This window comes from Arachis ipaensis, chromosome B1 (genome assembly GCF_059453495.1).
Source record: "Arachis ipaensis isolate K30076 ecotype BB chromosome B1, ASM5945349v1, whole genome shotgun sequence".
Lineage (NCBI taxonomy): Eukaryota > Viridiplantae > Streptophyta > Magnoliopsida > Fabales > Fabaceae > Arachis > Arachis ipaensis.
Genome location: NC_142436.1, coordinates 147,294,077 through 147,318,850, shown reverse-complemented (window position 1 = coordinate 147,318,850; position 24,774 = coordinate 147,294,077). Strand labels below are relative to the sequence as shown.

At 31.0% G+C, this 24,774-nt stretch overlaps 4 protein-coding genes across 4 annotated transcripts; all 4 read right to left on the bottom strand.

Moving 5' to 3' along the window:
* Window positions 1-1,017: 1,017 nt before the first annotated feature.
* LOC107639514 (pathogenesis-related protein 2-like) lies at window positions 1,018-1,599 on the bottom strand. Its single transcript, XM_016343036.3, has 2 exons — window positions 1,403-1,599; window positions 1,018-1,313 (listed from the first exon to the last, which is right to left on the bottom strand). The coding sequence occupies exons 1-2, from the start codon at window positions 1,578-1,580 to the stop codon at window positions 1,018-1,020; spliced, it is 474 nt and encodes a 157-aa protein (XP_016198522.1). The 5' UTR covers window positions 1,581-1,599.
* A 10,082-nt stretch (window positions 1,600-11,681) lies between these two features.
* Window positions 11,682-12,265, bottom strand: LOC107639506 (pathogenesis-related protein 2-like). Its single transcript, XM_016343026.3, has 2 exons — window positions 12,069-12,265; window positions 11,682-11,977 (listed from the first exon to the last, which is right to left on the bottom strand). Exons 1-2 carry the CDS (start codon window positions 12,244-12,246, stop codon window positions 11,682-11,684), a joined length of 474 nt encoding a protein of 157 aa, XP_016198512.1. The 5' UTR covers window positions 12,247-12,265.
* A 4,287-nt stretch (window positions 12,266-16,552) lies between these two features.
* LOC107639484 (pathogenesis-related protein 2-like) lies at window positions 16,553-17,383 on the bottom strand. The gene is made up of 2 exons (XM_016342994.3): window positions 17,133-17,383; window positions 16,553-17,038 (listed from the first exon to the last, which is right to left on the bottom strand). Exons 1-2 carry the CDS (start codon window positions 17,308-17,310, stop codon window positions 16,743-16,745), a joined length of 474 nt encoding a protein of 157 aa, XP_016198480.1. The 5' UTR covers window positions 17,311-17,383; the 3' UTR covers window positions 16,553-16,742.
* Window positions 17,384-22,319: 4,936 nt separating this feature from the next.
* On the bottom strand, window positions 22,320-23,072 carry LOC107639492 (pathogenesis-related protein 2-like). Its single transcript, XM_016343006.3, has 2 exons — window positions 22,822-23,072; window positions 22,320-22,734 (listed from the first exon to the last, which is right to left on the bottom strand). Exons 1-2 carry the CDS (start codon window positions 22,997-22,999, stop codon window positions 22,439-22,441), a joined length of 474 nt encoding a protein of 157 aa, XP_016198492.1. The 5' UTR covers window positions 23,000-23,072; the 3' UTR covers window positions 22,320-22,438.
* Window positions 23,073-24,774: the final 1,702 nt, after the last annotated feature.

Here is a 24,774-nt window from a genome sequence, read left to right as displayed (position 1 = left end):
TATAAGCTTGGTTACTTCTATTTGTTATTGTGTTTGGCTGTATTAAGTGTGGAAGTTGTTGAATGGATAAGCATTGTAGCTGAAGTTTGTTTGTTTATGCTAAATTTGTACATTGCGTGCTAGGTGTTCGATTAAATGCCTCTGTAATGCTTTGAGTTTGAATTATATGTTGTAGTTACCATATAGTTTGAACCACTCTTTGTTTAGGCAAATTGTTCAAGAATAATGCACTTTGGGTTGTCTCTTGATGCTTGTTTAAGTTATGAAACTCATGTTTATCCATTGCTCATGGTAGCTCTTCATGCTTGTGGTTGATGTTATTTTTGTTATGAAAACACCTAAATGAGTGAAATGCTCAAACTTCTTGCAATTTAGGTAATTTCATAGACAGAATGCTTTAATTTTGTGAAGTGATGGTGACTTTTAATGATAAATTATGAATAATTTATTTTGTGAAATTGTTAAATTTTGAATTTTATTAGTTTAGAAATGATTGAATTTAAATTTTTAAAATTATGTATTGAATTTTTTATGATTTTACTCTATATTTAATTAAACCGGTTCAACCACGGTTCAACCCCAGTTGAACCATTGAACCATTGAACCAGTAATTCGACCGGTTCGATAACCGGTCTGGTTCTCGCAACCTTGTATAACACTACTTTGGATTTATAATTTTTTATTCAAGTAGAACCGAGTTTGATAACTATGCTAATTAATTCTATACTTTGATTGTAAAATCTAAATATAAACTATTGATATAAAATGGGATAAAATATGACTTTTGAGCAAATAAGCTACCGAGTAAAAAGATATTTAGATGGTATAATAATCATTCAAATTTCTTTGATATTAAATTTGATTGATATGAAGCCCAGACAAAGCTACAGCAAAAAAACAAAGAAAAGTAACACTTATTTTTCTTATTACATGGAAAAAAACCAATTACTTGAAGCATGGGCACACACAAACATGCTCAAAAGAAAACAAGTGCATATGAAGATGGAGCAAAGTGTTCTAATATTGAGCAGGGTTGGCCAAAACGTAACCCTCAATTGCCTTGAAGAGAGCTTCGCCCTTGGCCTTACCCTTCTTCATGTCTTCCTCCTCTGGCTTCGCATCTCCTTTGGAGTGGAACTTCACACTCAGCTTCCCTATGGATCCTCCGTTGGGTCCTTCTACCAGCTTTGTCTCAAATGTTATCTTCTCCGCCGTGGGAGGCAGAGCCACTCCTCCAACCACGCTGTAGTTGTATGCATAGTTAGCCTCATCTATTGCCTCCACTTTGTGCAAGATAAACTTGGTTTCTCCATCTGCATATATATATCATTATTATTATTACAATTCACAACACATAATTATCAGATATATAGTATGTCTACTGAATTGAATAGTCACTGACCTTCGACAATGGTGAGTTTCTTGATGGTTCCAGGACCACCGTTTCCCTCCATGATTTCAACACTCTTGACGTCATCAATAATCTTAGGGGTGAGGGAGTCGGCATCCTTCATCGCATTGTAAAGCTTGGCGGGGGGCAGGGTGGAGGTGATTTCATCCTCGAAAGTGAAGACGGCCATGATTGTGAATTAAGAAGCTAAGAGAAGGAATGAGAAGTAGATGGTAAGAACTAAGAAGTGAGGTTAGGTTTGTAGTGTGTGGTTGATGAAGAGAGGAGTGGGTTGTATTTATAGGCATAGAATGGGGTAATGGGAAATGAGGATGGGATGGTGTGTATGTGAATGTGAAGTTATGAACGTGCTGACTCATTGTCAAACATTGCTATTTCGAAAGCATTGAAATTCAAAGAAAGCGTTCTGTTCCGTTAACATTGAATGTTTACGCATACTTGATGAAATAAATTATAGGGAAGTATTGAACGCAAAACCAGATGCAGAATGCGGTGGCATTTCAAGTTAGATCAAAATGTATAGACGCCACGCCCTTCTTGAACTCCCATTTTTTAAGGTAATGTTAGTGAGATAATAAAAATATTTAAATTTTTAAATAAAATTAATTTAGATTATTTGAATTATTTTTTTTATTATTTTTTAAATATTATTTTTAGATGTGTATTATTTTCATTTTACACACTATATATTTTTGTAATTTGTAGTCATTAATTAGTTATTATTAGTATTTTTAATAATGTGATATTACATCTAATAATGTGAAATTATTCAATTTTATTTTGTTAGTTAAGTATTGATCATATAAAAATAATAATAATAATAATAATAATAATAAAATTTGTCAGGAAGGTAAAAGATTAATACTTGGAACAAATTTTATTTGTTCTGTTCTTGTATCGATCATGTTAATGTGATCGATGTATATATTAATTTATCACTTTGATTATGATTATTCATTTCTAGATAAGTAGTGAAGATTGAAAAGGGGTAGTAACTCATCATTTACAAGAAACACTATAAAAAATTGTCAAAAAATATAACTCATAAAAACATATTCAACTTATTGACTTAAGTGTTAAAACAGTTTTGTAAGTACTAACCTCAACTCTCTATATTTTTTAAAAACAAAATATAACTCATTTTTAGAAGAAAATATAACTATTTATACATTATCCATTTATTAGGATTGATGTAATTGTTTTATCTAAGGAATACCCTAAATTTGACCTGATTCTATCCCGTTTATTAAAGACTTTATTCCGATTAGAACCTGTTCTGCACCGGATCGAGTAATTACTTGCCCTGTATCAAATAGGGGTTGAGCGGATATTCACGAATTCGATATTATTATTAATTTTAACGGTGAGAAACTTTAAAATTCAAAGTAATTTAAATATAATATCAATATATAATTTTTAATTAACAAAGAGAGATGATAAGATTAAGTGACATTTTTTATTGTTGGGAGTTATTCAGACAAAAACGTTTAAAATATTTTTTTTAAAAGATATTTTTTAGTAATTAAAATTTAATACATATAACTAATCAAACTGTGTTATTTTTTGTCGAAATTAGATCAGACAAATTAATTTGGTCAAAAAACTATTAGAGTATTAGCTAAGTTAGTAAAGTAATTTTCTATTATATTATGATTAGTTAGAGGGTAGATTAGTCTCTCTACTATGGCTTGTGTATATATGATATATATCATAACTTTACTCTTTGGAAAAACAGAGTTTTCTAATATTCATTCTCTAATATTCAATCCATCAAGTTTACCTTCTTCTCTCATTCTCTAACATTCATCTGCACTTTCTTCAATCTTGTTCCTCAAGATTCTAATATGGTATCAAGAGCTTAGGTTCTTGAAATATTTTTTCGTTTCACCATGGAAATCGAGCTCAACGACTCCACCACTAAAAAACCCCTCACTGTCATAGCTGACAAATTGAATGAAGACAACTATTCAACCTGGAGGTATCTCGCGTTACTCACCATCCAGAGTCTCGATTTGGAAGATCACTTAAACCCAGCGAAGATTCCTCTTCAATTTGTTACAGCAAAGAAAATCGCTACCGAATCGGCGGACTTCAAGAAATGGCGTCTCCGAGACCTAACCCTCACTACTTGGATCGTGGCATCCATGACCACTAACTTCAAAAGCAAGGTCATATATCTCACCAGATTTCATCTGGTTTGGGAAAAGATTGATGATTACTTCACCGCCGCATCCTTAGCTCGCATTCAAAGCCTCAAATCGCAGTTCAAGTCCGTGAAGAAGACGGGCACCGTACCTGATTATCTTGCTCAAATTCAAAAACTACTAGATTCTCTATTTACAATTGGCTATCATGTTCATGAGGATGACCACATTCAAGCTATTCTTGATGGTCTCCTAGATGAGTACACTGTCTACAGCGCTTCGGTAATGTTAAGATTGGGCTCCTTCAAGGTTGTAGAGGCTGAATCTTTCTTTTTAGCATTTGAAAATATGCTTGACAGACACAAGAATCCTGGAATAGCTATGCCGATGGCCAACTTCACTCAACCCTTCAACTTCAACAGAGGAGGAGGAGCAAGAAGAGGTAGAAGTGGAAGAGGCTTTCGAGGAGGTGGGAGGTTTGGATTCACGAATCAAAGACCCCAATGTCAACTATGCGGTCGTTCTGGCCATGTGGTGTGGAATTGCTATCATCGATTTGATACATCTTTTCAACCAAATATGGCTAATTCCTCTAATCAACTTCAGATACCGTATGGAAATTCCCAGCCACCACCTCCGTCTTCCACCTTTCATCAACCAAGAGCTTATATTTCTACACCATCATCCGTTAGTGAAGCTTATTGGTTCCCGGATTCAGGAGCAAGTCACCACATTACCCCAAACTCCAACAATTTACTCACTGCCTCTTCCACAAATCTTGATTTAGACCAGCTTTATGTAGGTAATGGGGCAGGTATACCGATCTCTTCTTCAAGTTCCTCTATTCTTTTTGACGCTTCCACTAACATTGCTTATTCTCTGAATGATCTTCTTCATGTTCCTCAAATTACGCAGAATCTATGAAGTGTTTCAAAATTTGCCTTTGATAACCATGTTTATTTTAAATTCTGGCCTGATTTTTGCCTAATTCATGACCAGGATACCAAGAACCTACTCCTACAAGGCAATGCTAGGGATGGAATTTATACCTTAGATAACCTTAGGATCCCAAGATCTTGGACTACTAGTTCTGAAATTGTTTGTAATAATGCTACTTTTCAGCAGCCTCAAACTAAATCCACTGTAATCAACACTGTGCCTATTTCTGATTTTAGTAATTCACATGTATTAGACTCGTGTTTGGATCCGGCCTTTAATTCTCTGGCAAATAAAAATAAAGATGTGCAATTATGGCACAAGAGGTTAGGTCATAGTGCTATTCAGACTGTTCTTAATCAAACTTATAATTTTTCTGGTTCTGCTACTAAATTTCAACATGTATGTGAAATATGTTCTATGACAAAGATGCATCGCTTACATTTTCCTGTCTCTGAAACTTGCTATACACAGCCCTTACAACTTGTTTTTGTAGACATTTGGGGACCAGCCCCCATGAACTCTAGAAATAAATTTCGATACTATATATGTTTTGTTGATGCATATACAAAATATACTTGTCTTTATTTGCTAACTAACAAATCACAAGCATTCGTTGCATTTCAAACTTATAAAGCTTTTATGGAGAAGCAAAGTGGTCACAAAATCAAAGCAATACAATCGGATAAAGGTATGAAATTTCTTTCAAAAGATTTTACTTTATTCTTGGCATCAGAAGGCATTTTGCACAGACAGTTTTGTGGTTACACACATCATCAACAAAGAAGTGTGGAAAGAAAACATAGGCATATCAAAGAGATGGGCCTCTCTTTACTTGCCACAGCTTCCTTACTCATGAATTTTTGGAAAGATGCCTTCATTAGTGCAGCTTATATCATCAATAGACTCCCTACGAAGGTATTGCAAGATAGAAGTCCTTTTGAGATGCTGTTTAATAAAAAACCATACTATAATTTCTTTAAAATTTTTGGTTGTGCATGTTACCCTTTCTTAAGACCGTATAATAAGGTAAAGTTTGCATATAAATCAGAACAATGTTTGTTTTTAGGGTATGATGCTAATCACAAAGGCTATAGGTGTATGGCAAAAAATGAAAAAAATATACCAAGCAAGACATGTTAATTTTAATGAATCTGTGTTTTCCTATAGTATTATGTTTTCTAAGTCTGATTCCTCTTCCAATAAGTCTGAATCTGTAGCATTGGCTGAGAATCCTATTTTTTATATCACTCCACCACCTAATACAGCCTCCTTCCCTCTTTTCCCTTCAACTAGTACATCGTCTCATCAATCTCTCGGCCAACCCCCTCATTTAGAACAACCTAACACTTGTCCATCCACTCCTACATCTACATCAAACACTTTATCCATCAACACAACTCCACATTCAGCATTTAGTACATCAGATTCATCTATACCAATTGGGGACATTGATATTGTCTTACCCCCTATCTCTCTGACTCCATCCCCACCCAATAACACTCATGCCATGGTAACTCTATTAAAATCTGGAATTACTAAACTTAGAGCTTTAGCTACCACAACTACTTCCAAACCTACAACCACTGATTTGATACACAACATCCCTAAGACTGTAGCTCAAGCTCTAGCCTCTCCACACTAAAAATAAGCCATGGACATTAAATTTCAAGCACTTATGAAGTGTCAAACATGGACTCTTAAAGAACCACCCCCAAATGCTACCATCATAGGAAGCAAATGGGTTTTTGCCATTAAAAAAGATCAATTTGGAAACATTCTAAGATACAAAGCTAGGCTAGTTGGCAAGGACTTTCATCAAACAGAGGGAATAGATTATGAGTAGGTTTATAGCCCGGTTGTGAGGCCTAGTACAGTTCGGGTTATTTTTAGTATTGCTGTCTCTTTAGGCTGGCCATTACGACAATTTGACTTTAATAATGCGTTTCTCAATGGTAAACTAGAAGAAACTGTCTATATGGCCCAACCACCAGGTTACTCTCATTCAAATTCATCCTTAGTTTGCTGTCTAAACAAGGCTCTCTATGGTTTGAAGCAAGCTCCACGAGCTTGGTTCAATACCTTGGCCAAAACCTTAGCCAAATTTGGATTTAAGAATGCTAAATCTGATATTTCTTTGTTTATTAAATATACTTCCTCTTCTGTTGTTTACTTAATTGTGTATGTTGATGATATTATCGTAACTGGTAATAATATGAATGAAATTAATACTCTCATATCTGATCTCAATAAAATTTTTTCGTTGAAAGATTTGGGACAATTCAGCTTTTTCTTGGGCCTAGAAGCAAATTATTTACCACAAGAAAATTTGTTAATTACTCAATCTAAATATGCATCAGAGTTGTTAAAAAGATCAGCTATGGAGGACTCAAGTCCCATGCCTACTCCTATGATATCTAGTCTTAAGATGTCTGCTAATGACTCAGAATTCTTTGATAATCCAAAACTATATAGGTCAATCGTAGGTGGCTTACAATATTTAACTCTTACTAGGCCAGATTTATCATACTCGGTTAATAAAGTATCTCAATATATGCACCAACCTACATTACACCATTGGAAGTGTGTGAAAAGAATTTTGAGATATTTGAGAGGAACTTTGAATCATGACTTATTCTTCACAAAGTCTACTGATTTTCGCTTACTTTTCTTTGCAGATTCTGATTGGGGTGGTGACTTAGATGACAGAAAATCTATTACAGGCTTTTGTGTGTATCTTGGCAACAATCTGGTGTCTTGGAAAAGTAATAAACAAACCAAACTCAGTAGAAGCAGTACTGAAGCAGAATACAGATCTATAGCTGCTGCACAAACTGAAATTATGTCTCTTCGATAGTTGCTCGAGGAGCTGCACATTCCTCAAAAAATCTCACCTACCATCTACTGCGATAACCAGTCCACTTGCGTATTAGCTGCTAATCCTGTCCTTCATAGTAGGTGCAAGCACTTGGAGCTAGACTTACACTTTATCAAGGATTTAGTCAACCGCAGAGAACTTTTTATCGTGCATATATCTTCAACAGATCAGATAGCAGATACTCTAACTAAACCTCTCTCCTTGCCAGCATTTCAGAAATTTAGAACCAAACTGAAAGTACATGACAGATCAAGTACCTCAGTTTGAGGGGGGTATTAGAGTATTAGCTAAGTTATAAAGTAATTTTCTATTCTATTATGATTAGTTATAGGGTAGATTAGTCTTTCTACTATGGCTTGTGTATATGATATATATCATAACTTTACTCTTTGAAAAAACAGAATTTTCTAATATTCATTCTCTAATATTCAATCCATCAAGTTTACCTTCTTCTCTCATTCTCTAACATTCATATGCACTTTCTTCAATCTTGTTCCTCAAGATTCTAATAAAATCAATGAACTAAATCTTGAACCGATCTAAATTAATATTTTTTTTATAAAAAATGAGTATAATATTCTTATTATAAAAAATGACTAAATTATTATTATTATTATTAAAAATCCTAAATCATAACCCTTCTCTTCTCTTTGTGCATCACGAGGTTAAGATTTATGATTTTCAAGTATATATATATATATATATTAGTCATTTTCTATAAGAGTGGTATTATGGTTATTTTTTATAAAAAATATTAATTTAGACCGATTTAAAATTTGATTCATCAATTTTTTGGTCAAATTGGTTCGTCCAATTTAATTGTGACAAAAATATTTTTAAAAGAAGACGTTTTAAGCGTCTTTATTTGAGTGGCTCCTTTTATGATTTATGATGAAGAAGATGGATTTTGATTAAAAAAAAAAGATTTTTTGAATTCGAGAGTTAGTCTCTATTGTTTTTTTATTCTATTTTCGTAAAAATTAATTTTTTAATTATTTTAAGGGTAAAATAACACGTGCATAAATTAAACACATAATAATATTACGTGAAAATTTTAAATCAAATAACGTTTTTTTTTTCACATTCTATATAATCGAATTCGAATTAGCTATTATAGTACTAAATTGAATCAATATGATTCGAATTACATGGTGCCAAAATAATTTGAAATAAGTAGTTACATTTCCTCCATGTAAATTGAATAACGTGATTTCGATCAGGGACAGATCCAAAAATTTTAATATGGAGGGACCGAATTTTAGATAATTTTTTTCATTCTATAAAAATAATTAACATATAGTTATTAGAGTTAATTTTTTAAAAGATTTATCAATATATATATATATATATATATATATATATATATATATAATTATAATTTTTTTTTGTAATTTTATTTTTAATATTACATAAAAGAAATATAACAATATCAATAGTACATTATAAAATTATAAAATACCAATAAGTCATAGCGTGTTTAGTTAAAAATTATCACATATCTTATAAATTAAAATTAATTCTTTTAAAAATTTAAAAAAATTTGAAAATAAATTATAATTATTAGTTGTTTGAAAGACACAGTATCTTTATAGAATACAAGATATAAGATATCTTTATAATTTTTTTTAGAAACGTAAATTTAGAAAAAAAAATGAATATTTTTTACAAGAAAATAATATCTAAAGTACATAATGTGATTACTAAAATATAACTACGTAAGTCATTATTAATATAATAATATAAATATTAAATATGTTAATATAAAAAATAGATGATTTTTTTAAAAATAAATATAGAAATTATTATATAAAAACTAATTTAAAATGTACAAAGACTTGAAGGTATAATATTAAATTAATTAAGTAAAAAATATTAGTGAATTAAACAATTAAGATATAAATCTATCACATAATAAAAAATAATACATATAAAATTACTAAATTACATAATATTTTTTTATTTTTTAAACACATATTTCATATATAAATATAGTTTTTTTAAATTTTGGGGGGTCGAGGCCACTACTCGCCCCCTCTAAGTCCGTCCCTGATTTCGATTTACGTTTTCATGCGTTTAGAATAGTAAATTGAATCAATTCTTGAAGGGTACAACTCATCATATAAATCGATGCTTATCAATTCAATTTATTTTTAGATTTTGCTTTTTTTTAATATTTTTAATATTTTTATTATTATAAATTTTTTTTCGCTTTATGCTCCTTATCTTAGAAATTTTTAAGAGTGATTTCATTAAAATGTTTAATCAGCTATTTTTTTTAGAAATTATATAACTTTTAAGAGTGATTCATTATTTAAAAAAATATTTGTGCTTTTACCAAGTGAATTTGTTTAGAGGAATGTTTTTATTAATTAATTACTAAGCAAATAAAAAATAACGACAATAAAAAATAAATATATTTAAAAACATTTATTTTTTCTACTAGTCTTAGTGATTAATTTTTGTTAGCAGATAGATTAACAATAAACAAAGTTAAATATGGAACAAAAAAAATAAATCTTTAAAAATGTGTGGGTCTTATTACTATAAAAAAAAATATAAATGTGTGAGTGTGACTTTTGAAGTACATCAATTGTAACAATTTACATGCCACAACATTCTAAAATTTTGACACCTGTTTATCTATATATATATAGAAAAAAATTAGGTGAAAACTTAGGTGAAATCGATTTCACGTGAAGTTGATACTTAAGAACTGTTAGATAATTTGATTAATATGACTAAATTTTTATCTAACAACTCTCAGAGTCTCAAGTATCAACTTCACGTAAAGTCGACTTCACCTGAATTTTCACAAAAAATTAACGTCTACTAGCATTTGCCTTTTTTTAATTCAACGTTGATGGACCACTTTAATGTGATATATCAATTTAACAGAAAAAAGAAAAAACACAGAAAACCAATCACATCATCATCGTTATTATTACTAGTGTCGCGTGTGGGAAGATTTAATACATATGTAATACTACTCTGGGTTTACAGTTTATATTCTAACTCGTCCTTCTATCTGCATTTGTCCTCCACCATTACTGGCTATGACAATGATAAAATGAGGTAGGGCTCTGCATAGCTCGGTTCGGTTTTAAATCTTTTAGGAACTAATTTGGTGTGATTTTAATGGGTTTAGAGTCGGATAAAGGGTCTTAAAAATAGACCCGATTATTATTTCGGGTTGGATTCAGGCTATAGTTTGGGTCATCCGAGTCGACCCGGTGGCCCGGTCATCCTACACAATTAATATTTTGTATTATTAATAATGGATGATGACTATTCTTATGTAGAATTTAAGCATTGTAAATCTTAATATTTTGTATTATTAGTCATTATAAGACTATAAGTTAATGTTTTACGTTTAAAATGTATAAGACTTTAGACTAATGCATAATATTGTGTTATTTTATTGATTTAAATATTTGGTGTTGTTAGACAATATTAGTATTGATTGTGGTTATGCTTTAATTTTAGAGAACGGTTGGTTCATGTTATATTTTTCTAAGTGAATTTTACCATGTCAAATAATGGTTCTTGAAAATTTAGATATTTTCACAAGCTAGCTTACAAGAAGATATCAAAGTAATGTAACGTTGACGGTCCGGTTTTCCCTTAGTTTTTATCCGGTATAATCGTGGCTCGAAAATGTTTAGGTTTCATCGAGTTTATGGTCGGGTTCGAACCTAACAAATAGGCCTAATATATATTTCGGGTCGAATCTGAGCCATATCAAACTCGATTTCACCCGGCCATGAAGACTCCTAAAATGAGGGGTGTGGCAGTAAAGTTGGCAATGATATATACAGTAGAAGAGATAAGATAAAGGGTTGAAGAAATATGGAATTATAAATTTAAGGTTAAGGTCGGATTAGAAATTATTTAAGATTAGAGTTAACATTAGGATTAGTTTGGATAAGGTTAAAATTAAAAACAAATAAAGAGTGGGACATAAGTGAAAATTTTTTCAAATGTTAGAAATAAAACTGAAGCAAATTAAATTTTAGAGATAATTTTTTTAAAATTTTAAAAATATTAAAAATATATATTTTCCTATCAAAATTAAAGCAAACAAACTACGAATTAAAATACTAAAATGATATTTGGATAGTATAATAATCATTCAAATTATCAGATTTCTTTGATACTAAATTTTATTGATATGAAGCTCAGACAAAGCTGCAGCTAAAGATAAGAAAAGGCAACACTTTTTTATTGCATAGAACAAAAAAACAATTACTTGAAGCATGCGCACACACAAACATGTCTAAAAAAACAACTGCGTATCAAGATGGAGCAAAGTGTTCTAATATTGAGCAGGGTTGGCCAAAACGTAACCCTCAATAGCCTTGAAGAGAGCTTCGCCCTTGGCCTTACCCTTCTTCATGTCTTCCTCCTCTGGCTTTGCATCTCCTTTCGAGTGGAACTTCACACTCAGCTTCCCTATGGATCCCCCGTTGGGTCCTTCAACCAGCTTTGTCTCAAATGTTATCTTCTCCGCCGTGGGAGGCAGAGCCACTCCTCCAACCACGCTGTAGTTGTATGCATAGTTAGCCTCATCTATTGCCTCCACTTTGTGTAAGATAAACTTGGTTTCTCCATCTGCATATATATCATTATTATTATTACAATTCACAACACATAATTATCACACATATAGTATGTATGTTTACTGAATTGAGTAGTTACTGACCCTCGACAATGGTGAGTTTCTTGATGGTTCCAGGACCACCGTTTCCCTCAACGATTTCAACACTCTTGACGTCATCAATAATCTTAGGGGTGAGGGAGTCGGCATCCTTCATAGCATTGTAAAGCTTGGCGGGGGGCACGGTGGAAGTGATTTCATCCTCGAATGTGAAGACGGCCATGATTATGAATTAAGAAGCTAAGGGAAGGAATCAAAAGAATTAGAAGTAGATGGTAGGTTAGTTTTGTAGTGTGTGGTTGATGAAGAGAGGAATGGCTTCTATTTATAGGCATATAATGGGGTCATGAAGATCGAATGAGGATGAGATGGTGTGCATGTGAACTTATGAACGTGCTGACTCATTGATACGCCGGCCATGTTATTCGTTGATTTTTCATTTTTTTTTTCCATTGCTGCTTGGCTGAAGAATATTAATTATTGTTGGAGACTGGTTTAATTTAAGCTTTAAATTGTCAAACATTGCTATCTCGGAAGCATTCATATTCAAAGAAGGCGTTCTGTTCCGTTAATATTGAATGTTCATGCATACTTGATGAAATAAATTATAGTGAAGTATTTAACACAAAACCAGAAGCAGAGCAGAATGCAATTGGATTTCAAGTTGATCAAAATTTATAGACGCCACGCCCTTCTAGAATTTCCATTATTTAGTAATGCTAGTGAGATAATAAAAAAGGCCTAAATTTTTAAATAAAAAATTAGTTCAAACAATCTAAATTATCAAATAAAACAAGTTTAAATAACTAAACTTTTATTATTTTTCAAAATTATTGTTTTCATATTAGGTATGCGTATCATTTTCATTCATATACTTTTGTTTATTAAGTATAAAACATGCCTATGACTAGGAATGATAATAATAATAAAAAAATTGTCTTCAATGTTAGGAAGAAAAAAGACTAATACTTTGAACAAATTTAATATTTGTTCTGTTCTTGTATTGATCATGTGATGGATGTATATATTGACTTTAAAAAAGTTGAGCTTATTTTTTTTTTGGAAATGAGTTATATTTTGTTTTTAAAAAGTACATAGAGCTGAAGTAGGTACTTACAAAACTATTCTAATACTTAAGTGAATAAGTTGAATATTTTTTATGATTTATAATGAAAGGAATTAGCTTATTCCGCCTAGTGGAACAAGATTTTGGGCTATTGAGTTATAAAATGAACATATCCCATACTATTTAGAATAACCATCTGAGTACTAGCGATAATAAATATCTTCCCAAAAGCTTAAATTGATTTTGGAGTTCACCAAGACTCGAACTCTTGACCTTTCAGTTGATAAAAAAAGGTAACACTAATGATTATGGACTAAATCTTTGGTTTATGAATCAAATGAACATCACCTATACTATGCATAATAACCATCCGGATACCAGGGATACCTATCCAGATACCAAGGATAATAAACATCTCATGTTATAAAAAGCTAATTTTGGGTTCACCAAAGTTCGAACCCTTGACCTTTCGGATCTGGAATTCTTATACCATGTCCTGAAACCACTCATCTCAAAAGCGTAACTTGACAGGACAATGTAACACTAATAATAATATCTCTAATACTTTCCAAACCTTCATTGTACACATTGTACGCTTAGGTCATTGGCTCCTTATACTTTCTCTATTGTATAATGAAAGGAATTAAAAACGGACCTCCATCCTTTCTATTTTTGAGTTTTTTCTTATATTTCAATCTTCAGCTGTTTATCTAGAAATCAATAATTATAATGAAGGCGATAAATTATTTATCCATTATGGACTTAATGATTTTCTTTTGTTCTTTTCTTATATAATGTTCATCCATCTTTTTTAAGAAAAAAATCATATAATTTTGTTTATTGCACAGCTGTCAAGAACCTTGGAATTTAAAGTAATTTAAAGATAGGAAAAATATATGAACCAAAAGTTACCAGACAAAAATTAAACAAAATCATATTAATTTATATTAATAATTAATTTTAAATTTTTTAAATTCAAAATTTAAAAAATTTAAAATTAATTAAGTAAACCTAATTAAAACTTATAAAAGCATTTCTCTTCTCTCTTACATTAACCTACCCACCTCCAACAATCACATACACATCTCTCTCACCAATGCTACTAGAAGCGCCGGCGACTTCCATGCTCTCCGCGACGCCCTTATCAAGCGCATCTAAAACAACTGCTTCAACACGAAGTCCACCTTCGATCCCAGGAGAGAAGTAGATGCCGAGGTCAACGTCGGCAAGTTTGGCGGTGGCAGAGAGGAAAGATGATCTTCACATAGTGTGTTACGAGGTAAATGCGAGAGGGAACAAGATTCATGCCGCAAAATAACGTGATGAGTGCAATGGACAAGGATGCCAAGCAACTCACTTTCATGCAGTCAGCGGAGAAGGTTGATGAGATTTTCAGCAGACTAGAGACTTTCTTCTTCCCTGGCCCTCATCATGACGACTGGGGCAACACGAAGTCCACCTTCGATCCCAGGGGGAGAGGTAGATGCCGAGGTGTACGTGGCCGGAGCCACACTCTTATCCGGTGAAGGTGTTGGAACCGAAGTAGAAGAAGAGGGACATGTGGCTCAGCTGCCATTGGATAAGGCGTTTGGGAGGGGTAATATGGGAAGTGGCGGAGCCACTAAATAACAACAACAATATGGGAGTAATAGTCAATCTTCAAAAAACATTCATTTAATATGAAAAAAAACATTCTAATACTTAACAAAAGAAATATTCAATTATATTTTAGTAAAAATAATTAAATATCTATAAAATTTTAAAAAAAATATAAAATTCTTAAAGAAATAGAGACATTCACATTTGCAATATATAAAAGAACATTCATTTAGTATAAAAAAGAAACATTCTGATACTTAGCAGAAGAAACATCCATATATATTAAATCGTAAAGATTTTAAATTCACCCAAAGGTATTTGGCTGATTTTTTGCTAATACCCTTTTGGTTCCCTAGCATTGCTCAGATAAGAAAAATATCAATATATAATCCTTACTTAATAAAGAGATTATAGAATTAAGTGGCATTTTTTATGATTTATGAGTTGGAGAGGATGAATTTTAGTGAAAAATATTTTTTTTTTTTAAATTTGGGAGTTAGTATTTATTATTTTTTATTTTATTTTTGTGAAAAGTTAACTTTTTAGTTATGTAAATAATAGACTACATCTCAAGTCCACTAAACATAAATAAACCTAATTAATTCAAAATTTAAATTTTAAAATTAAAATTAACTTTTTTCTTAATTTATTGTTTACGTTATTCAAAGAAAACATTTTCCTCTACTTTTTCTATTTTAAATTAACTAGGAAATTTTAACTTTATTTCTTTTTAACTTGTACAAAAGAATTTTTTTTTATACCACACAGTACACAAGACAAGACAGAACAAAACAAATCAAGGTATTTAAATCATCAATAGAAGATATCCATCAGTAATGAACCACTTATTCTTTTCAGATGACGAAATTCTTTTCCGTAAGGCCTCTTCAAAATTCTTTCATAACATCCTCTTTATGCTCCTGCAGTATGAAAACATAAATGGCAAGAAAGTGAATCTACAAAAATAAGCAATATTCTTTAGCAATAACACCCCCCTTGAACTTATCAGGAAATATGTGGCTGAGATTATGAATATAGACTACATAGGAGCTCAAGATAACTACTTCGGACTACTATCAGTTGTGCAACGATATAAAAAGATTACCTTTGCGTAAGTAAAGAAAAAAATCCAGAAGAAAGCACAATATTAGAAGAGAAAAATCTCCTGTTAGCTGGAGGAAGAAATGTGCTAATTAAGACAGTGGATGAAGCAATTCCGATACAAACATTGTCTGACTTCCTATTAGATGATATCCATCAGATTCTGAACCAATTTTAGTGGAGTTAAAAAGGAGACGAGAGAAGAATGACTTGGATCAATTGAGAGACCCTAAGAAAGACCAAAGCGAGAGGTAGGCTCCGTTTCAAGGACCTGAGGGCACACAATTTCGTCTTCGAAATATTTGGTAACCAAACAACAAAAAAAACAGCCATAACTTGTCTTATTTAGCATTCATTAATTGTTGCGACAATTAATTAATATTAAATAAGGCAAGTTCTGACTGTTTTTTTATCTACCTAATATTACCCTTTGGTCTTAATGCCATGACTAGTACAATTTGGATTTGGTGATTTTTTGAATTCAACGTTGAAAGACCACTTTAATTTGATATATCAATTTAACAGAAAAAAAAATGGAAAACCGATCACATCATCTACTAGTGTCGCCTGTGGACAGATTATAATACATATATAACACTACTTTGGGTTTATAATTTTTTATCCAGAACCGAATTTGATAATTATACTAATTAATACTATACTTTGATCGTAAAATCTAAATATAAACTATTGATATAAAATGGGATAAAATATGACTTTTGAGCAAATAAGTTACTGAGTAAAAAGATATTTAGATGGTATGATAATCATTCAAATTTCTTTGATATTAAATTTTATTGATATATATGAAGCCCAGACAAAGCTACAGCAAAAAAATAACGAAAGCAACACTTATTTTCTTATTACATAGAAAAAACGAATTACTTGAAGCATGCCCACACACAAACATGCTCAAAAGAACACAACTGCGTATCAAGATGGAGCAAAGTGTTCTAATATTGAGTAGGGTTGGCCAAGACGTAACCCTCAATAGCCTTGAAGAGAGCTTCACCCTTGGCCTTACCCTTCTTCATGTCTTCCTCCTCTGGCTTTGCATCTCCTTTCGAGTGGAACTTCACACTCAGCTTCCCGATGGATCCTCCGTTGGGTCCTTCAACCAGCTTTGTCTCAAATGTTATCTTCTCCGCCGTGGGAGGCAGCGCCACTCCTCCAACAACGCTGTAGTTGTATGCATAGTTAGCCTCATCTATTGCCTCCACCTTGTGCAAGATAAACTTGGTTTCTCCATCTGCATATATATCATTATTATTATTACAATTCACAACACATAATTATTATCACACATATAGTATGTATGTTTACTGAAATGAATAGTTACTGACCCTCGACAATGGTGAGTTTCTTGATGGTTCCAGGACCACCGTTTCCCTCAACGATTTCAACACTCTTGACGTCATCAATAATCTTAGGGGTGAGGGAGTCGGCATCCTTCATGGCATTGTAAAGCTTGGCGGGGGGCAGGGGGGAGGTGATTTCATCCTCGAAAGTGAAGACGGCCATGACTGTGAATTAAGAAGCTAAGGGAAGGAATGAGAAGTAGATGGTAATAAGTGAGGTTAGCTTTGTAGTGTGTGGTAATGTGGTTGATGAAGAGAGGAGTGGGTTCTATTTATAGGCATATAATGGGGGAAATGAGGAGGGGATGGTGTGTATGTGAAGTTATGTACGTGCTGACTCGTTGTCAAACATTGCTATTTCGAAAGCATTGAAATTCAAAGAAGGCGTTCTGTTCCGTTAACATTGAATGTTTACATACTTATAAAATAAATTATAGGGAAGTATTGAACGCAAAACCAGATGCAGAATGCGGTGGCATTTCAAGTTAGATCAAAATGTATAGAGTATAGACGCCACGCCCTTCTAGAACTCTCATCTTTTGAAGGTAATGCTAGTGAGATAATAAAAATATTTAAATTTTTAAATAAAAAGTAAGTTTAAATAATTTAAAATTTTAAATAAAATAAATTTAAACTATTTAAATTAATTTTTTATTATTTTTTAAATATTATTTTTAGATGTGTATTATTTTCATTCTACACACCATATATTATAGTGTGCTTATGACTAGGAATAATAATAATAAAACTAATAAATTTGTCTTCAATGTTAGGAAGGAAAAAGATTAATGCTTGGAACAAATTTAATATTTGTTCTGTTCTTGTATTGATCATGTGATCGATATATATTTCGACTTTAAGAAAGTTGAAATTATTCTTCTTTTTTTTTTTCTTTTAGAAATGAGCTATATTATTTTGTTTTAAAAAAAATGTAAAGAGATGAGGTTGGTATTTACAAAACTATTCTAACACTTAAGTCAATCAGTCGAATATTTTTGTGAGTTATATTTTTCGACGACTTTTTTATAATGCTTTTTGTAAATGATGAGTTATCCTTTTTCAATATTCAATTACTCATCTAGAAATGAATAATCATAATGAAAGTGATAAGTTATTTCTACATTATCGACTTATAGGATTGATGTGATTGTTTTATCTAAGGTATGTTTTGGATTTAACCACATTATAATCACCAATCATATTTTACTCATTTAAATATTGCTATATCAATATTTTGTGTGTTGATATAGGATTGATGAATGAGTGATTTTTGAGTCTAATGAGACTGTCATGTTGCACACTAACCGGATTGATATCCTACATGCGCTAAAGAGGATCATACTGAGCAATATGGGAGGAATAAATATCAAGAAAGTTGGGTGGGTTGCATAAAAATTTTTGTAGGCACTTTCGAACGGTGGATTTACTAACCAGTTATTTTTAGATTGACGGGAATCAACATGTGAAGGTAATGTTCGACGTACATGCACGACTAATGCCGCAACATATGATGGAGTTGTATGTTGCGGTCCGTGACGTAGTTATTGGTGATGGGCCGTCTCCTTCGAGTCCTGAATTTGTCCCTCTCGAAGCCACACCAATCCACTACGCTCAGCCGCATAATAGTGCTGACGAAGACGATAGTAAGGGCGATTCAACTTATGTTCTCGGGTCCGGGTCATCTAGCGAAACAACTTCTGAAGATGAGTATGTGTCGGAGACTCTCACCGATGTTGTTGATCGGTTTCTCCTGCCCTCTTTTGGCCATTTCTCGACTGTCGGATGTTCCTAGTCATTATAACAATTAGTTATCTATTTTATTTATTTAACGTAAGTAACAATCACTTACATTCAATTATACAAATTATAAAATCATATTAGGTATATCAACGAAACTAATATAGATCTTTTAACGTAGTCTACTCACTATACCTAATCTATTAACTAAGTTACTAAAAACTAAATATATAAATTTATTATTTACTGAAAATAAAATAAGAAAAAACTACTAACTTCAAAGTCTAAAGCTCGAGCTATGTGCCAAGTATCATTCAGTCTATTGATGTCTCATATTCTCGGAAGGTCATATTTCTTAAAGGAACTCAAACTCAAGCGTTTAGAAGGTCACAAAAACTTAAAAAATAATAGTTATACACAATAATCTCGGATGTTGTGACATTATATATGCGTGTATCTTGGATGTTTGAGACCACAAGCACGACGCATGTACATATCTCGGGTGTTGAGATCCCATGATCTTTTTGCACATATCTCGAATGTTCAGTACCCGATTTCTTCTCTATTACTTATCTCAGGTATACCCAGGATATAACTTGGCATCATCCGGTCATGAAGTCTCAGACACTAAGATATACTTATTTCTAAAAGTACCCCTCAACATCCCATAATATTTTTTTGTAAATACGGCACCATTTATATATTTTATAATTTATATATTTATTTAATTTAAGGTAAATTCTATGTTGTAAAAAGAAAAAATTTTCTACACCTATAGAATACTTATAGCCAAACATAGAATGGACATGTGGAGGTTTGAAATTGACAGACGGTTCAGCAAAAATAGAAAGGATAGAAAAATTATAATTTGTTGCAGTAATTTGCAGTGTATTACTAAAAAATTAATAGTTTTTAATTTATTTTTGATGGGCCACGTGAGTTAGTTGAAAGAGGTTTTGTTTGACCAATAATCATAAAGCACAAGACAAATAAAAAATATTTGGGTGAAATGCAGTGTTTTTCATAAATCTAGTAAAAAAAAAGATCAAAATTTTAAATTGCTGCCCCAAAACAAAGAGGTGAACCACATTTTTAATATTTATCTATTTAGTAGATTTTGATAAATATGCCAATTTTAAAATTAGGGGACCATAATTTGGTGTTTGGGTAAGTTATATAATTAAAATATTTTTTTTACAATGCAAGATATTATATTATAAAGTAACTTTATTATAAAAGTTAACATCCAATATTTTAAAAAAAGTTGTCGAAAAATAATTTATAGACTTAATATCATAAATTTAAAATAAAATAAATGATAGTAAACAATAAAAAAGCAACGTGATTATGCTACAAGACAATAACATCATTCTTGAAAAATAAATACAAATGAGTATGTAAAATAGCAAAAAATTGAGTGAATAACTTTTTTCGTATTTTAATGTTTAGCGTGAAATTATTAAAGATTGCAATTTATAAAAAATTGTATATTTTTTACTTTTTAGATATAATGCGGGTTTGGTAAAATTTTTAACTTTTGAAAGTAACTTATTAAAATTAGTTTTTGAAAGATAACTTTTTAAAATTTGTTGCATATAAGTTTAATAAATCAAATTAAAAATAATTTTTAATAAATATAAATAACAATAATTATATTTAATAAAATAATTTTAAAATTTAAAATATCATAATAAATATAAATATAAGGATAAATGTTTATAATTTTTAATATACAAAGTTATTTTAGATTTTTTTTAATTTTAATAAATAGAAGTTAAATTTTAAAAATTATAAGTATAAATATATTATCTTTTTGGTTTAGGTTACTAAATATAAAACTAAGGTTTTAAATTTTTAAAAAACATAAACACCTCTATTAAACAAAATTATAATTCCTGAAAAACAAGTTATACCAGTTGTATTTTAAAAAACAACATAGAAGTAATTTGTGATAATCATAATTTACAAAAATTCTTTGGTGAAATTAATTTGTAATAACCATAATATACATTTATCACAACTTCTTTTTTATTTTCGTGGCCTGCATTTTGGTTCTTTTTTATATATATATTTTTTTACTTGAATATACTGCCAGGATAATAATATTGTGGGCCTATTAAGATTATTAGTCATTTTTACTACTTTGTTATATATTTTTTGCCATGTGCTCTCTTGATTTTATACACACAACAATTCATCTGTCCCAAATATTTTTCAACTCTTATGTGGTTCACGAGATTTTGGCCAAACAAAAAACTCTTTCAACAAACAAATTTAGCCCATCAAATGATAAAAAAAAAAACTGTGATTACATTTCAAATCAAACCGTTAAATTGTTAATTTTTATGGCAGTATGCTACTAATCACTACGTTAAGCTATAATGTCAGCCTTTTCTGTTATTGCTGAACCATCAATCAATTACACATGTTCACATGTCCTTCTTACACTATGTCACAAATATTCTATAGGTGTAGAAAACTTTTTTTATTTACACCCTAACATTCACCTTAATTTAAAAAAGAGAAAATAATAAATAGGTCCTTAACCTTTTGTTCCGCGGACATTTTTGTTTCTGATTATTGAAAAATATTTTTAAGTCCATGACCTTCACAAAACTTGGACGAATCAGTCCCTCCACCCAAATGCTTCCATCAGGGACTGATCCGTCCAAATTTTGTGAAGATCAAAGACTTAAAAATATTTTTTAATGATCAGAGACAAAAATACATGCAAAACAAAAGGTCAGGATCTATTTGTCATTTTCTTTTTAAATAAAAAAAATCGTCACCTTTATCATATCATATTTATCCTTCTCTTCTACTCTTCTGTCACCACCACTATAACCCTTCTTCTAATTCAATCCTAGGGCGACTCTAAACTCAAAGGTAATTTGTCTCCCTCTTATTCAAAGCCTCATTCTTATTTTTGTAAACTGGCTACCGACTTCACTTCACTTTGAGTTGAACCACTGGTGCTCTTTTCTCCAACTCCAAGGTAAAGCTCTCACCTTTCTCGCCATTTTCAGACACCCATTTCACTTTACTTGAAGGATTCGTAATAATCTTTTTCTATTTTTATAATTACCACATAGATGTTTGATAAAGAAGGAAATTGGATACCAGCTAAAATTCATGATGGTTTTGTTGTTTGATTCAACTATTGCATTTTGTTGTCATTAGGAGGGCGGTAAAAGTGAAATTTATTTAAATATTAAAAAAATTGAATCGAGTCAAAATTAAAGATAATTTTAAAAGATTTTTAAAATGTCAAGAGACAACAAAATATATTTTATCTTACAAAAATTTTAAAAAAATAAACTATAGAACAAAATGATAAAATAATATTTAGATTGTATAATAATCATTCAAATTTTCATTTTTTTTTCTTTGTATTAAATTTGATTGATATGAAGCTCAGACAAAGCTGCAGCAAAAGATAAAGAAAGGCAATACTTATTTCTTATTACATAGAAAAAAACCAATTACTTGAAGCATGCGCACACACAAACATGCTCAAAAGAAAACAAGTGCGTATCAAGATGGAGCAAAGTGTTCTAATATTGAGCAGGGTTGGCCAAGACGTAACCCTCAATTGCCTTAAAGAGAGCTTCACCCTTGGCCTTACCCTTCTTCATGTCTTCCTCCTCTGGCTTCGCTTCTCCTTTCGAGTGGAACTTCACACTCAGTTTCCCGATGGATCCTCCGTTGGGTCCTTCTACCAGCTTTGTCTCAAATGTTATCTTCTCCGCCGTGGGAGGCAGAGCCACTCCTCCAACCACGCTGTAGTTGTATGCATAGTTAGCCTCATCTATTGCCTCCACTTTGTGCAAGATAAACTTGGTTTCTCCATCTGCATATATGTCATTATTATTATTACAAGTCACAACACATAATTATCAGATATATAGTATGTTTACTGAATTGAGTAGTTACTGACCCTCGACAATGGTGAGTTTCTTGATGGTTCCAGGACCACCGTTTCCCTCGACGATTTCAACACTCTTGACGTCATCAATAATCTTAGGGGTGAGGGAGTCGGCATCCTTCATAGCATTGTAAAGCTTGGCGGGGGGAAGGGTGGAGGTGATTTCATCCTCGAAAGTGAAGACGGCCATGATTGTGAATTAAGAAGCTAAGAGAAGGAATGAGAAGTAGATGGTAAGAAGTGAGGTTAGATTCGTAGTGTGTGGTTGATGAAGAGAGGAGTGGGTTCTATTTATAGGCATAGAATGGGGTAATGGGAAATGAGGATGGGATGGTGTGTATGTGAAGTTATGAACGTGCTGACTCATTGTCAAACATTGCTATTTCGGAAGCATTGAAATTCAAAGAAGGCGTTCTGTTCCGTTAATATTGAATGTTTATGCATACTTGATGAAATAAATTATAGTGAAATATTGAACGCAAAACCAGATGCAGAATGCAGTGGCATTTTCAAGTTAGATCAAAATGTATAGAGGCCACGCTCTTCTAGAACTCCCAATTTTTTAAGGTAAGTTAGTGAGATAATAAAAATATTTAAATTTTTAAATAAAAAATAAATTTAAATAATTTAAATTTTTTAAATAAAATAAATTTAGTCTATTTGAATTAATTTTTTATTATTTTTAAATATTATTTTTAGATGTGTATTATTTTCATTCTACACACATCATATATTTTTGTAATTTGTAGTCATCAATTAATTATCATTAATATTTTTTTAGTGTGATATTATATTTAATAATATAAAATTACTCATTTTTCTTTTACTGATTAAGTGTTGGTCTCTTAAGAGTAAAGTATTATTTTTCTCGCCAACGTCTGACGTAGGTCCTAAAGTTATCCCTAAGGTTTCAATCCTCCTATTTAAATTCCTAACGTTTCAAACTGACTCAATGTTGTCCTGCCGTTAGGGATCCGTTAACAAAATTGACGGCGGGACAAAATTGAGATGATTTTGAAACGTTAGGGACTTAGATAGGACGAAAACGTTGGGGACAAAAATGATACATAGAAATAAATTTTAATTTTATCATTCAATAATATCAATTTTTTACTATACATAGTATTCAATTATTTTTAAACCACATCTAAGTAAATTACACTTAATCATATTACTTTCATTTTAAATATATTTTTTTATAATTTTACTCTTAAATATTTTTAGTTATCATGAAAAAAATAATATATATACAATAAAATATAAATTATACCTTTTGTCTCTAATATATCAAAATTCTTTAAAATTATAAAAATAAATTTAATTAAAATGAAAGTAATGTGATTAAGTGTAATTTATTTAGATGTAATTAAAAAAAATAATTGAATACTATGTACAGTAAAAAATTAATATTATTAAAAGATAAAATTAAATTAAAATTTATTTTTATTTATCGTTTTGGTCTTCAAGTAATTTTTTATTCCTGGTTCCAATATCTAGCATGACAAATTTATTATTATTATTATTACAGAAAAGAGTAAAGTATCGTTTTTGTCCCCAATATTTGGGGTAAGTCCTAAAGTTATTCCTAACGTTTTCGTCCTATTTAAGTCCCTAACGTTTTAAAATTGTCTCAATTTTGTCCCGCCGTCAATTCTGTTAACGGATCCATAACAGCAGGACAACATTGAGTCAATTTTAAAACGTTAGGGACTTAAATAGGACGATTGAAACGTTAGGAATAACTTTAGGACTTACCCCAAATATTGGGGACAAAAACGATACTTTACTCTTTTCTGTAATAATAATAATAATAAATTTGTCATGCTAGATATTGGAACCAGGAATAAAAAATTACTTGAAGATCATCAATAGTATTAAAATATTTTTTTTAATATAGATGAATAATTAAATATGTTTTTATTTTTGTTTTTAAATTATTTATTAATTTATATTTTAAAATTATAA